Source organism: Scyliorhinus canicula, chromosome 5, assembly GCF_902713615.1.
Source record: "Scyliorhinus canicula chromosome 5, sScyCan1.1, whole genome shotgun sequence".
Classification (NCBI taxonomy): domain Eukaryota; kingdom Metazoa; phylum Chordata; class Chondrichthyes; order Carcharhiniformes; family Scyliorhinidae; genus Scyliorhinus; species Scyliorhinus canicula.
The window spans coordinates 17,684,653-17,700,919 of NC_052150.1; the positions used below are offsets into that span (position 1 = coordinate 17,684,653).

The 16,267-nt window shown below is 46.0% G+C and overlaps 1 protein-coding gene across 5 annotated transcripts in view; it reads right to left on the reverse strand.

Moving 5' to 3' along the window:
• The window catches only part of ripk1l (receptor (TNFRSF)-interacting serine-threonine kinase 1, like), a 71,050-nt gene that overhangs the window by 20,937 nt on the left and 33,846 nt on the right, over positions 1 to 16,267 (reverse strand). For all 5 annotated transcript variants that reach the window (XM_038796664.1, XM_038796666.1, XM_038796667.1 and 2 more), the window contains exons 5-8: positions 11,512 to 11,740; positions 8,526 to 8,675; positions 6,214 to 6,290; positions 3,335 to 3,437 (exon numbers count right to left, since the gene is read on the reverse strand). In XM_038796664.1, coding sequence (XP_038652592.1) covers positions 3,335 to 3,437; positions 6,214 to 6,290; positions 8,526 to 8,675; positions 11,512 to 11,740 — 559 coding nt within the window. The remainder of the gene's footprint in view (positions 1 to 3,334; positions 3,438 to 6,213; positions 6,291 to 8,525; positions 8,676 to 11,511; positions 11,741 to 16,267) is intronic.

Sequence of the window (16,267 nt, forward strand, 5' to 3'; positions counted from 1 at the left end):
TGAGCCCCTAATTTTGTTAGCATCTCACGTGAGGACCGTCCAAATTTAAATGCTGGGCTATCGTTTTCATCAACTCTATCTTCCTCGTCCCTTCAGGTATATTCAATTGCAACCTGTCTGCTAATTCCTAAAGTTTTTTTGTTTGAAGCACCTTTTGCAAACTACCCAGGGTTATTCTTTCAACAACAGGAAACCCTTAGCCTCTGAAAGAACCATTTTACAAGTCTCACCTCATTAAACTAGAGTATCAATACCTGAAAACAGCTCCTCACACTCGCTGTCTTTACCCATAGGTAACTTTTATGTTAAAACAAACTTTAATTTAAAAAACGACATCAGCAACAAAGAAATAGCTGTAGAGTTATCAGTTACAATGGCTCTTAAGTAAAAGAGAAAACCTTAACTTACTTCCTAAACCTGCCACTATATTCCAATTAAGCAAACCAATATATTTAAAATACCGCTCACGAATAAAGTTAACAGCCAGTGTGCAAGATCCCATTTTCACACTTGCAAGAGTGGATCCATGGTTGTGTGTAATCACCACTGCTGCTACTGAAGTTTCACATACAATGCAGCTTGACTGAGATTGAACAATGCACCATTGCTGGACAGAAAGCAGAACTGGGCTAGAAAGCAAATCTTACTGAGAAAGTAGATGAAGGACCAAAACGCAAGCAGCAGCTAAACTGAAAACAGCAGCACATAATATGGGCACAAATAGTGGGGTGTTTCTCGGGCACGGAGAAGGATCCTGCTATCAAATGGGACGTTGCTTTTCTGGGGGCCACTGCAGTGGATGCACCCTGCCCTTTATCCCGAGGCCACACTTACCTCACTTCCTGCACTGACAAAGAGATTGGGGGCGCCATTTTTAAACGCCACCCCGATCTCTGGGCCCCCTCCCCTCAACACCCCAACTTACCTCGAGCCCCGCCCTCCTCCCACCTCACAAGGGCAGGTTACCACCCCCCCCCCCCCCCCCCCCCCCGGGCCCTCTCCCCGACAATGGACAACATGGCACCACCAGCCTGGTGCCCCGGTACTGCCCAGCTGGCCAGCAGTGCCAAGGGGCCCAGATACTACCCTGCCCAGAGCCCAACCACCATGGGCCTCTGATCGCCTGGGAGACACCCCCAACCCCCCACCCCGAAGAGATCTAGAGGCATCCCGAGCAGCATAAATCTCAGGAGAGTCCACTCGCAAGATTTGACAGCCCCGCCATGTCACCAAGTCAGTTTACTGATCCCAGCCAGAGCAACAGTGGAAGCGTTACTATTGGTTTCAGCATTCCCGACATGATGGGGGAAAACTGGCCTAAAGTCCCCACTCCTGAATATTATTCGGTAGCTTTGGTGAAAATGCAGGTGTGGCCGGACAATGGGCAAGAACAGGATCAACCACAGCTCAGTTGGCAGCACTCTCACCCAAATCAGGCATTCAGGGGTTCAAGTCCCACTGTAAATGCAAAAGGACATAGGGTCAAGGCGGACACTCAATGCAGGACTGAGTGCTGCACCGTCAAAGGTGTGTCTTTCAGGTGAGATGGTAAACCCAGGCCCCCTCTACTCTCTCAAGTGGATACAAAGCTCCCATGACACTATTTTGAAGAAGACCGAGGGAAGTCCCCTGGTGTCCTGGTCAATATTTATCCTTCAATCAACATCCATATCTGCCCATTATCACATTGCTGAGTGTGGGGACTTGCTGGAGCAAATTGGCTGCCTGCTTTCCTCTGTTGCAACAGTGTACTACAATTCAAAAGTATTTAATTGGCTGTTCAAAAAACAATTTTGCCGAGGTCTTGTGGCGCAGTGGGTATCGAGCGTCCCCGTCTCTGAACCAGAGGTTCCGGGTTCGAGTCCCACCCCAGGACTTGGTGGCCAAGGAAGATGCGTTCACATCGCGACCAAACAGGTCGAGTATGAACCTGCAAATCCTTCCAAACACGCCAATGGCTGACGGTAAGAGCGGGAGAGACCCCTAGGTCAGTCACGCTTGATGTGGAGCGACGTCCCTCAAGCTACAAGACTCTGACGGCAGACTAACGACCGGTTCCGGGAACTACTAACTATGGCAACAGACAGTAGTCTCCCTTAGGGGCCTCACGGTAGCATGGTGGTTAGCATCAATGCTTCACAGCTCCAGGGTCCCAGGTTCGATTCCCGGCTGGGTCACTGTCTGTGTGGAGTCTGCACGTCCTCCCCGTCTGTGCGTGGGTTTCCTCCGGGTGCTCCGGTTTCCTCCCACAGTCCAAAGATGTGCGGGTTAGGTGGATTGGCCATGCTAAATTGCCCGTAGTGTAAAGTTAATGGGGGGATTGTTGGGTTACAGGTATACGGGTTACGTGGGTTTAAGTAGGGTGATCATTGCTCGGCACAACATTGAGGGCCGAAGGGCCTGTTCTGTGCTGTACTGTTCTATGTTCTATGTTAGTGATCACCAGATGTGGGAAGAGAATTGGAATTGGAAAGCCATCTTTGGTATCCTGAGGTTGTGAAAGGTGCCATGTAAATACAATAAATCTGTCTTTCTTTTTCAGCTCCTGCTGACAGTCGCTGTATAGGCTCAGACAGAGGACCAGAGAGACTCTGGCACTGGTAGAAGCACATTTCAGGAAGGAGCATTTCACCTTCAGAAGAGAAAGTGGAGGAGAAAACTGGGGGCGGGGGGAGGGGGAGAGAAAAGAAGAATCAGTAAAAGGAGAGAGGTCATTGTTAATGGAATGCTAATTATATTGTTAGGAAGCAGGAGTGGAGGGCATTGTTTAATAAGTAGTTGGAGCTGATATAAATGGGCAAAATTCTCCCTGGCTGGAGAAGGAGCAGAGTGTCCATCATTCCATCACCGCAGGGCCTGGAGAACATCATCAGCCCCGGAATTGACATTTTTATTTGATTTGTTCAGTTTCCTATAAATGTTTTGTCTTTTTGCAACAGTAGCCCATTACTGGGCTGCCAGTCGGTCAATTAGTTTATTTATTTTACTGTTCTTTTCAAAAGAGTCTACATCGGGGATAGCTGGGACCCTGGGAGGGTGGAAGGAGCACTTTGAGACTGCACGGCATTAAACTCTCTCTATATATGAAGAAAAGCTCGGTATCTTGGTTTGACTTCAATGGTTTGGATCATGTTAACAAACATGATTATGCGGAGGACCTTTAAGAACGGAATGGTTGCTTTTTTGTTGCCAACAAGGGACCACATTAAACTCCAATTCAGTGTTAAATTCCTCAAAGGGGAAATGATACAGACAAATGAAAAAAATAATAGCGTTGTGCTTTGTTCCTCCTCCAATAAAACAGATTTGCTACTGAGCAAAATGTAAGAATTACCTTTTGTAGGGGTGTCTGGCATTAGGCCATCACAATCCGACTGCAAAGACTGCATCCTTTTCACTAGTTCTCTTGGGGCAGTCGGTTTCCTCTGGGACAATTCCTGAAATGGTTAAAACAGGGGTGAATAATGGGTGTATGTATTCCAGACCGAGGAAGGATGCGGTTATACAGCTGCTCTGTTCAGAGCCCTTGGTCCGGGGTAGCTCATTTCCGAGGAGAGAGAGTCACGCCGGGTTCTTCTGCATAACCACCGTCATTACCCTGGGACACAGTGACTGACCATAACTTTGCAAAAGTTCGACAATTCTCTGCCGTACGAAAAGGCGGTTTATCGACGTCAAGACTTTATCATTTATTTTTTTTAAATTTTAGAATACCCAATTAATTTTTTCCAATTAAGGGGCAATTTAGCCTGGCCAACCCACCTACCCTGCACATCTTTGGGTTGTGGGGGTGAAACCCCTGCAAACACGGGGAGAATGAACAAACTCCACACGGACAGTGACCCAGAGCCGGGGTCGAACCTGGGACCTCAGCACCTTGAGGCTGCAGGGCTAACACACTGCGCCACCGTGCTGCACAAGATTTTATCATTTCTTTTGCTTCCCTAATGAACATCCTAAAGTTTTGCTGTGCCTGTAAATGATTCTTGACAATTGCATTAAACATCTACCACTGTGTTTGCAAGTGTGCCACATTTCAGTTATATTAAAACTCGGCTTTATATGGGACACCCTGAAGTACTTCACATCCAACAAGTTATTTTCTGAGATGTCCTCACCCTTATGGGCGTCTTGTGGCCCAGTGGGCGACATCCCTCCCCCTAAACCTCCGGGTTCGAGTCCCACCCCAGTACTTGGTGGCCAGGGTGCGTTCATAATGTGGCCCAACAGGTTAAGCGACAACCTGAAAATCCTTCCAAACACGCCAATGGCTGGCGGCAAGAGTGAGAGAGACCTAGGTCCAGCAATAGTTGCTGTGGAGTGGGCCCACTTAAAGCTATAAGCCTTTGAAGACGGACTAGCGACCTACTGCAGGCAACACCTTACTATGGGAGCAGATGAAAGTTTGCCTTGTGCGCCACCAGGTGTGGGAACAGGAATGACAACAACAACTCCCCTGATGTCTGCAAGCTTGGCAATCACACAGGAAGGTGCTAGAAACAGCAATTTTAAAATAAAAAATGACCTTGACACATGGGAGGCGCTGGTGCGTCTACATTTATTGCCCGCTGTCTGACCTGAGAAAGTGGCAGTGGTTTCCCAATCCTGGTGGAGCTGCGGTCCTACAATGGTATTAAGTAAGGAAGTCTAAGAATTTGACCCAGTGGCAATGATAAAGTTCATATCTCAGGCAGGATAGTTTGTCACCTGGAGGGGTACTTGGTCTTTCTTGATGTATGAAATTGCTGTACTTGTCCTTGATCGTGGAGATTGTGCAACTAGGATGGGTTTCAGCGAGGGGGGGGGGGCTTGGGAGTACCGAGCGTGGTGTATTCAGACTAGATGAGTAGCCAGTTAAATTAGTCATGATGCCGCGACTGCCTTTGACCCGGAAGCAGTACAGTAATTTGTAACTTCTGTCTGTGAATTCTGCAGTTGATTCTTAGAGTGTTTCAAAATCTACTTTTAATAAGAGTTTGCATCAACTGTAAAGGGATCAACTGCAATTTTCTTAACACATGCTCCAAGTGACCCAGCGATTTTTAAGCAGGAACATTGTTTTAACACTTGATTTTATTAATCAATTAGACTTATAACAGAAGTTCTAAATCCTGACCATAAGTCTGGCTGGCATGATCTGGCATAGGTAACAGGGAACAGCGAGTAGCACTAAGATGCTGTTTCTCAGGCTGGGGGGGGCAGTCACCAGAGGATTCCCACAGGGATCAGTGCTGGGACCGCAACTCTTCACAATATATATTAAATGATTTGGAGAAAAGAACTGAGTGCAGTTAGACTGCGGCTAAATTTGGCGGTGATATGAAGGTCAGCAGGGCAGCACAGTGGTTAGCACTGTTGCTTCACCGCACCAGGGTTCGATTCCCGGTTTGGATCACTGTCGGTGCGGAGTCTGCACGTTCTCCCCGTTTCTGCGTGGGTTTCCTCCGGGTGCTCCGGTTTCCTCCCATAAGTCCCGAAAGATGTGTTTGTTCGGTAATGTGGACATTCTGAATTCTTCCTCAGTGTACCCGAACAGGAGCCAGAATGTGGCGACTAGAGGCTTTTCACAGTAACTTCATTGCAGGGTTAATATAAGCCAACTTGTGACACTAATAAAGATTATTATTATTATTCTGCTCTCAAAGAGCGGTGAATCTTTGGAATTCTTTACCTCAGGAAGCTGTGACGGTCGAGTGCTTGAACATTTTCAAAGCTGAGATCAAGAGATTTTAAGGGTTACCGAGAGAAGGCAGAAAAGTTTACTTATGAGTGTTAGATCGGGCAGCACGGTGGCTCAGTGGGTTAGCACTGCAGCCTCACGGCACCGAGGTCCCAGGTTCGATCCCGGCTCTGGGTCACTGTCCGTGTGGAGTTTGCACATTCTCCCCGTGTTTGCGTGGGTTTCGCCCCCACAACCCAAAGATATGCAAGGTAGGTGGATTGAACACGCTAAATTGCCCCTTAATTGGAAAAAATTAATTGGGTATTCTTAAAAAAGGTGTTAGATCAGCCACGTTCTTATTAAATGGTAGGGCAGGATTGAAGGGCCAAATCGCCTACTCCTGTTCCTTCTTCTTTGGACCCATCAGTGCACTACTAACTATTCAGCTGTGTCACGCCCAAAAACCTTTTGCAATTTAAAAAGAACATTACATTCACATTCTAAACACAATGCAGAATGTTTGATCAGTCACTTTCCGGAACAATGCTTACTCTTAATTCCTTCACACCTTCGTCAATTAATCTTCTCAGCTCCCTTTCATAGAATGGTCGGAGTTTCTGGTCACACTCTGAAAGAGAGGATTGTTATTTACAGTTTAGATATAAAAAGGAATGACAAGGGTTTCAATTCTTTTAATTATTCTAGAACTTCCCTCACATGGAGCCCTTTTAAAAAAAATTTTTTTTTTTTTTTTAAAGAGTATCCAATTCATATTTTCCAATTAAGGGGCAAGTTAGCGTGGCCAATCCACCTACTCTGCACATCTTTTTGGGTTGTGGGGGCGAAACCCACGCAAACACGGGAAGAACGTGCAAACTCCACGCGGACAGTGACCCAGAGCCGGGATCGAACCTGGGACCTCGGCGCCGTGAGGCAACCGTGCAAACCACTTGCGCCACCATGCTGCCCTTACATGGAGCCCTATTAATATTTAATCAGATGGTTAATACTTTAGATCAAGGGTCAAGCCAGGTTGGGGGCTCGCGATTTTTGGGGTTGGGGTGGAGCCGGGAGTGCAGGAGGCGAAAGAGGCCGGTGTGCTGGCCTTTGTGTCCCTAGTAGCCCGGCGAAGGATTTTGCTACAATGGAAGGATGCGAGGCCCCAAAGCGTGGAGACCTGGATCAATGACATGGCGGGTTTCATTAAGCTAGAGAAGGTCAAATTCGCCCTGAGAGGGTCCGGTACAAGGGTTCTTTAGGCGGTGGCAACCTTTTCTCGACTTTCTGGCTCAACGATAGGGTACAGGGACAGTAGCAGCAGCAACCCGGGGGGGGGGGGGGGGGGGGGAGGGGGGAAGGGGGAGGGAAAAGGGGGGGAGGGGGAGGGAAAAGGGGGGGAGGGGGAGGGAAAAGGGGGGGGGGCGGACAATGACTATGTTTGTTTATTTGATTTTAATTTATTTTTAAGTTCTTTTGTTGTTCATTGGGGTTGGGGGGATGTGATATATGCGTCAATACGGTCTGGGGGTGTTACAGTTATTATGGGTTATTTTGTTGCATTTCATTGTTTGTCGTTATGTTTTATATTTTCTGTAAAAAATTCCAATAAAAATTATATTTAAAAAAAAAAATACTTTAGATCAAGGGAAACCCAACTTATTTTATCATTATTTCACTGAATACATAAAGTGATCTCTATGTATATTCTTGATTGCAACCCCTTCCACAAACATTCACTCCCTCCACCACGAATGAACAGTGGCAGCCATGAGCACCATCTACAAGATGCACTGGAAGGTCTCACCAAAGATCCTTAGGCAGCAAACCCAAGACTACTACCCATTAGAAGGCCAAGAGCAGCAAATACCTGGGAACGCCACCACCTGGAAACGAGAGTAACCTCCAAGATGCTTGGATCACTTAGGGGGAGTTATTTGACACCACTCAGTCTAAGACAGATCCGATGTGTTCCATAATAAAATTGGTACTTTAGTTAACACCTAATGAAGCCAAACAGTCAAGTTCCGTAACATAAAGAAAGCATTGCGGATGCTGGAATCTGAAACAAGAACAGAGAATGCCGCAACACATCCAGCAGCATCTGTAGGGAGACGAAACGGAGTTAATGTTTCGAGTCCTTTGGATCTTCATCAGAACTAAAGAAATGTGTTGGATATTAGACCGTAGCAGATACTGCAACAAGATGCAGAAACTTTGCAAACAAAAGACAGATGCAGTGAAGCCCAACACAAAGTTGGAAGAGCAGCATCCCATCTTCCAATTAGGCATGTTACAGCACTCAGGATTCAACACCAAGTTCAACACCTTTAGAGCATGACCTTGCACCTCCGTCTTAAACCCTTTAAAAAAAAAGCCCAGACATTTATTGTCTCAATGCAATAATTATCCCTCCCCTGCACCAATCCATCTGCCTCATGTTCTTAAAGTTTCTACATCTTGTTGCAATCTCTCCTAACCACAGTTTAATATCCAACACATTTCTCCCTCTCTTTAGTTCCAATGAAGGGCCGAACGGACTCGAAACATTAACTGTTTTCCCTCCGTACGGATGCTGCCGGACCTGTGTTTTTCCCAAATTCTCTGTTCTTGATTCAAGTTCAGTGCGGTGCGAAAAGACTCTAGAAATTGATCAAGGTTTATACCTGTCAATTTAGACTTGCGCAGTACAGAAAAGGCTTGAATCAAAAAGCTGGGTGGCCAGACACTGCTGGACCAGCGGCCACCAGAAGGTATGAGCGAGAGTCGTGCATTTCTTTAGGCCAGCCTTCAAAAGTAGGACATCTCCGCCCAGCATTCCAGCAGGGAAAAAAAAAAGAGGGTCAAAGTTCAGACAAGTGCCCACCTTTAAAAGGGAGCCTCTTCTCGGGGTCATCTTCCCAACACCGCTGCATTAAACTAACAATATCATCGGGTGAACCACCAGGAATTTCTTGCAAATCAGGTCGATCTCCACTGAGGACTAGCTGGTGAACTTGGGCATCATTCACTGCATCTGAGGAGATAGACAAAAGAAAAAATCTGAGACGCAACGCTAATGTACAACGGATCATTTGTAAACTGTCCGTTGGTATCTAACTGACAATCGACGTCTGATGAAAATTTGCTTTTCATGTTTGGTGGGAAAAGTGTGGGTAGCTGTTCAGGTGAATTCTGTGTTCGTACCCACACGTTCCAACACTTGGACACCCACACAATGACCTAAGACAACAGATTTTGATTTGGTTTACATCCCATGAATGATTCCAAAGTAAAATCGTAAAAATGGTTGTAGCACACAAGGAGGCCATTTGATCCATCATGTCCCTGATCAGCTGAGAATTGTCTTCCCTAACTGTGCTGTTGGTACCAATTTTCTGTTAAGGACATGGAGGTAAAGTATTCCAATGCTCTGGGCAGTTACGGTAGGATATGCAGGTGTTCAAAACCTTCACTAATTTCCTCCATTTGCCGAGTGAGATGACTGCATTTGGACACGTTAAAGCTGCACTGGTCAGTCTTGACGTAGATCTTGGTGGTACCACACATAACTTGCTTGTGTTTAGCATTACGTTCTGTTGTTCAGTATCAACATGACCTTCTTTTAGCAATTATATTGAAAAAGACACAGACAAAATATCAAAAGAATGAGGGGCAATGAATCGCCGGTAGGTAGGAAGGATCTTGCCCAACACAACCCTATCCCTCCCTAGTAGGAGATGTCCTACTTTTGAAAGATGGCCGTCTGTCTCTACTTGTTGTTCAATTGTGCTCCCACTGAGCACTGACACTTGCTCATCAATTAACGTGTTCCGCTCTCTTACGTTTTGCCACTATTAGCACTCTTCAGTTCCTATTGGCACCATTAACACACGTCCTTTGTCTTGTGTCTATGACATCTTTCTCAGTATCGCCTTTGCTCTTACCTATTCCTGCTTTCCTAATCTACCCCACCTTCTGCATCCCTAAGCATTTAATTCACTATGGCCTAGATTCTCTATTCTGGAACCTGTAGTGCTCCTGCCAGCGGAGAATCGCTATTGGTATCTGTTGGCGGTAGGAGCGGGGCCTGTTACACAAGTCTCTCCTCTTCACCATGCTAATTTATATATGGCGAGAGCTTGCCGGATTCCCAGTAATGGGACATCTGACACGTAGATTCGGCGGCAAAAAGCAAAGATGTGCAGGGTAGGTGAATTGGCCACGCTAAATTGTCCCTTTTCTTCCCACCACCACAGGTATAACGGATCACCACCCCCGCAAGCATGAGGGCGACTCGGTTCCCTACCCACCAACCTCGTCAGGACACCCATCAAAGACCACCCCACCCCCCCACCACATCAGAGACCCTCCCCACACATGAGAGACGCCTCTCCCCCACCTCATGTCGGAGACCCCTGCCTGAAAGCTGAAGTTCATTCCAGGCAGCGGTGTGAAAAATCACTATTTTCACTTACCTTTTCCTAACATCTGCTGCCTCAGTCAAAAGTGTTCAAAGCAGCAGCTGTTACAGTGTCAGAGGCTTCCCTGAAAGCCAAGTGCATTTCAAACGGCCTCAAATACTCTGACAGCCTTTGAAATGCAAATTTTCTGGGGCAGCACCATAGCGCAATAGTTAGCACTGCTGCCTCATAGGGCAGCACGGTGGCGCAGTGGGTTAGCCCTGCTGCCTCACGGCGCCAAGGTACCAGGTTCGATCCTGGCTCTGGGTCACTGTCCGTGTGGAGTTTGCACATTCTCCCCGTGTGTGCGTGGGTTTCGCCCCCACAACCCAAAGATGTGCAGGGTAGGTGAATAGGCCATGCTAAATTGTCCCTTAAATTGGAAAAAACTAATTTGATACTCAAAATTTATAATAAACAAATAAGCACTGCTGTCTCATGACACCGTGGACCCGGGTTCGATCTCGGACCCGGGACGCTGTCCTGTGTGACGTTTGCACATTCCCCCCTTGGGCCCCACACCCACAACTGAAAGATGTGCATGGTAGGTGTATTGGCCATGCTACAGAGCCGCTTAATTGAAAAAAAAAATGAATTGGATGCTTTAAATTTATTTTTAAAAAAGGAAATGCATATCTTCCATTCAATTTCACACAGCAATACATTGTATTAGCCAGTGACTGATAGTTTTATTGCTCCAGAGACAAGTGCTTGGTGGATTGTTTGTTTAATTTCCCTTCACGCTTGAATGCATTTCAAGCGCCCTGTCTTTATGCTAACCACAATGTTTACAAACACTCTTGCTATGATTGGCAGTTTCTCACCACATCAGAAGCAGCTAAGTGCTTTCATTTCCTTTTATTCACAGCAGAAGGCATCCGCGTGCGTGCATGCTGCTGGGGGGGGGGGGGTTATTACTGTTGTTGGGGGGGGGGTCAGGGGAGATTTGAATTGTAGGGGTGGGAAGAGGATTTTCTGATGTGCTTTGGGTGGACACCTCAAGTTATGCACTGACCAGTTTGGGGTCCACCACGTCAAGGCTACGCTTGGGCAAACTTGCATGAAAGTCTGCCGGGGCATTTCCTGCTGAGGGTGTCGATGCATAACAAATTTGCATCCTCCCACCAGCATGGGACGGGTAGCATGTTGAGGCCGCCGGCGAGGGATCAGAGCATCGCCACGCGGGTGCCAAACCCGTTTTCCCCTTGGCATTCCACTCTGCCCTCGATCAGGCAATGGGGAATGCGCCTCTACATTCCTATCCCTTTTCAATTCTGTAGAAGGGTCAGGTGGACTCGACACGTTAACTGTGCTTCTCTCTCCACGGATGCTGCCGGACTTGGGAGTTCATCCAGCATTTCCCATTTTATTTTAGTCGGGAATCTGCAATGTCCAGAATGAGTAACGTACATTCATACGGTTCTTTGTTAGTCAGGATCACCCAGACCACGATGGCAAAACTGTACACGTCAGACTTGTACGTGGCCTTGGTATTCAGCGAGCGCAAATGTTCGGGTGCCAGGTAGAACAACGTGCCCGCGTTGTTCTGCAGCTTGGACCCCATTTGGCTCCGTCTCCTTTGCTCTTCGGTGGTGAACCGACTCCAGGTTTTGAAGACTGCTACACCTAGATCCGCGACCTGGAAAAAAATAGAGGGGGGGGGGAAGAAAACAAAACGGCATTTAAGAAACGGTCCAAGCTTCACATTCTCGGTCAGGTACGCAGTTTGCAAAGCAGTAAATTATAGTTGAAAAGTGCCTGATTTTTAAAACTCCCTTACCCAGGGAGGTTCAACGGGATGCAATTAGGTACGTGGGTAAATTAACCCACCCTGTACAGATACATGTCCTCAGACAACAGGGGCGAGAGGCAGGGCTGTAACACTGTGGCTTTCTGCTGGTAAATTTCCTCTAACCTGTTTCGTCCGCGCAAAAGAAGCATTAAAAAACTTTCTTTTTTTAAAAAAAAAAAGCAGGTTAAGGCATCCGTTAAAACCTTGTAGAGAAGAATGTCAGGGGATTAGAATTTAAATGTTTGACTGCTTTTAAATCGGCAATGCTGCCAGCCAGCCTGTACAGAATGCATACTTTTATCTAGTGGAACAGCAGTCAAACCAGTTCTCCCGAAAGGGGTCTATGGCATGCTGCACTGGAAAAATTCCAAAAACAGTCATGGGGCCAAGTTTTTGTGAAGCCAGGGGAGTACAAATTCAGGGGGCAAAAGGGGAGAATTTGTGCTCCCCTTTGCCTCAAATAAATTTAGAAACACTCAAGTTGGAGGAGGCCATTCAGCCCTTCGAGCCTGCTCCGCCGTTCAATATGTTCATGGCAGATCCTCTTAACGTTTTTATTTGAAAATATTTTTATTGAACGTTTAACATTTTATATCAAAAAAAGTAACAAAACCAACACATGTATCAACAAAAGAGAAAATTTTGACCGACAACAGTGACAGTACCCACCCTTAACGCAAACCCCCCCCCAGCGACCAATTCCTTAAAGAACAATATGAAAGGCCGTCATCTATGGTAGAACCCCGGGCAGCACGGTAGCGCAGTGGTTAGCATTGCTGCCTACGGCGCTGAGGACCCGGGTTTGAATCCCGGCCCTGGGTCACTGTCTGTGTGGAGTTTGCACATTCTCCCCGTGTCTGCGTGGGTTTCACCCCCACAACCCAAAGATGTGCAGGGTAGGTGGATTGGCCATGCTAAATTGCCCCTTAATTGGAAAAAATAATTGGGTACTCTAAATTTTTTTTAAAATCTATAGTAGAACCCATTAGTCGACCCCCACCCCCCCCCCCCCCCCCACCTCTCACAGTGAACCTGACCTTCTCGAGGTACAAAAACTCCATCAAGTCAAGCCACCGAGCCAGGCCTGAGGCACATGGTGGCGTTACCTGCCTCCAACTCAGCAGAATCTACCGCCCAGCAATCAGCGAGATGGATCCGCACCCATCCTCAACTCCAGCTGGTCCACTATTTATGATAGCTGCTATGGTGCTGAAGAAAGACCCCAAAGACGAGATGGATCAAGCTCAACCCCACACAGGATGATGTAGCGTTCAGCCTGTGGTGGGACTCATTGTACACCTCCTCCTCCAAAATTGGTCCCAACTCCTCCTGCCACCTGGCCTTCACCTCTTCTACTGAAACCTGCTCTTTCCCCAAGATCCATCCATAAATCCCAGGCGTGCTGCCCTCTTCCAATCCCACAGAGGACAGAATCCCCTCCAATAAAATGGATGGCGGCGCTACCGGGAATGTCAGAAATGTCTGTCGCACCAAATCCCGTACCTGGAAGTACCTGGATATATCAGGACCCACAAGTCCAGCTTTCCCCTACAACTCCTCCAAGCTGTCAAACTGCCCCTCCAGAAACAAACCCCTCACTCTCCAGAAAATAAACCCCTCACACTCTCCAGAAAACAAACCCCTCACACTCTCCAGAAAACAAACCCCCTCACACTCTCCAGAAAACAAACCCCCTCACACTCTCCAGAAAACAAACCCCCTCACACTCTCCAGCCACTTATATTTCCACCCCCCAAATGTGACATCCAATTTCGCCGGTTCAAACAAATGATTCCTACAGGTAGGGGTCCATCTTGACACTGCTCCCAGCTTAAAATGCTGACGGGGCTGCCCATTTCAAAGTAGAGACGACCACTGGGTTGGAAGAATATTTCACCGGAGCAACTGGCAGAGGCGCCATCACCAGTGCCTCGAAGCTAGACCCTTTGCACGACCCCTCAACTCCATCCGCGCCCAGGTAGCTTCTTGGTCACCGTGTCGCGTCTTTTCGTCCGACGTCACCTCGTCCAACGACACTTCGTCCACGTCTTTTGGTCCAATGTCTTTTTGTCCGCCCGTCTTTTGGTCCAACGTCACTTCGTCCAATTATCCAATTACAAATTAACTCCGTATAAAACCATTTAATTGATAAAATAAAGTACAATACAGCAAGTGAATTTAATTGCTAAAATGCAAGTAATTGATAAAATGCAAATAAAATGCAAGTTGAAAAATGCAGTTTAAAAATCTAAAAAATGCAGTTAAAAAATCTAAAAGTTTACTAATTACTTAAAATTCCCGAAATTACTTAAAATTGATGTAAATTGTAAGCAACATTCCTCAAGAAATCAATTTTTGTTGTAGAATCATATTCAACGACCAATCTTTTGAGGCGTTCAGTTATTTTCTTATATCGCGTACATGAAGTCGACTGATCTCCCCGAAGAATTTGAGCCTTTTTGCCTATTATGAACCCTTCCTCTTCCTTCAGAGTTTTGATTAACCTCCAGATATTCAAATGAGCTCCACCCGCCGAACGCTTTATGGCAGAATGAAACCCCTCAGCAGCATTATTTGTTCTCGGTAGATCTTGTAGAACACGCTGATTAACATTCCATATAGCTGTCGGGAATGTAGGTGTTTCTCTCCTTCGTGTGGCACCACGTCCTCTCACAATGCCTATGTAAGTCAAGTCGAAGTAAACGATGAATTCAGCAGGTATTTCTTCATCGTCTATCAAATCTTCATAAGCCTCTTCGACATCTTCAACGGGGAGGAAAGCTAATGCTGAAAAACATCGAATTTTAAGACAGAATTCAGAGTCTGTATTGTATTTTTCTTTGAGGCCTAAATCGGTAATTTTTCGAAACACAGATTGGCTCAAATGAAACAAACATGCCACGACAGATGAATTAAGGAATGATGAATCAATTGCCTTGTGAACTGCAACTTCGAAATCTGCCATGATATCAATCGGATCTGCATTAGGTTGCATAATTTTCAATTGGTCAAAGAATAATTCGTATGTCTGCTTTCTTTTATTCGGCAGTAATGCAAAGACCCGTGGAAAACTGCTTCCTTTAACTTGTACATGAATGCAGAACAGTTGAAACCACTGTTGTGGCACAATCTTGAATGTCCCATCGCATGCCCAATGACGATATGATGTTAAATCCTGAAGAGCACTTTCTGATGCGAATACTAGTAAGCGCTGTTGATCCTCGACGCCCGAATCGTATCTCAGAAACTGTTCGCCATTGTCAAGTCTACAATATTTTTCAGGTATTTCAAAACCGTGTCTAGCCGCTGGATTAGAATTTTTTTGTCGGCACCTTTGAATAGTTCTTGAGACGACGGGCAACCTAGGGAGTTGAGAGCAAGTATTTTCTGATAGCTGCGTAAACTTGGCCGCTAGTATGCTACGCGAACTTGCTGCTATGTTTTCCACTGCTTCATGCTTTATTTCTGCAACTGCTTTTCTAGCATTTAACGAATCAACATCAGCTGGATGAAGGTGCTCATTAGAGAAATAAATAATTTTCGGCTCATTGTTTTCCGTTACCGTGTGAATCCGCACTGAACACAGCCTTCTTTTCTCACATCTCCAGTATTCTTTTCCTAGGTTTGGACTGCTCGAATGAAAATCGTAGATATAGTTATTTCCATCAGCTACTTTCCTTTTACTCTTCGTTGACACAATGAACTTTGCCATTTCGGGATGGGCGAATTAAGAAAGAGAACGATAATATCTATCCTTTAACGAGGCTCGTTAAAGGAAAGGGACCGGTAATAAAAATCCTTTATTGCATAAAAAGTTAATGTGGGGAGTGGAGTGGAGTGCTACAAGTTACAAAAAGTCAAGTTACAAAAAGTCTTAGACAAAAAAAATTATTAGTAAACTTTTAGATTTTTTAACTGCATTTTAAGATTTTTAAACTGCATTTTTCAACTTGCATTTTACTTGCATTTTATCAATTACTTGCATTTTAGCAACTAAATTCACTTGCTGTATTGTACTTGCATTTTATCAATTGAATGGTTTTATACGGAGTTAATTTGTAATTGGATAATTGGACGAAGTGACGTTGGACCAAAAGACGGGCGGACAAAAAGACGTTGGACCAAAAGACGTGGACGAAGTGTCGTTGGACGAAATGACGTCGGACGAAAAGACATAGCACCCTTGGTCACCACCCCACTTCAACACCTTCTCCGCATTGGCCGCACAATAATTAATCATCAAATTCTGCAGTACCCCCACCCCTACAGCACCTCACCCGCCTGCTTATCCCTCTCTAGGATCTCCCACCAAATCTGAGTTCTCTCCGCCCATATAAAACCCACCATGAGTCGCTCCGTCCCTTGGAAGAACGA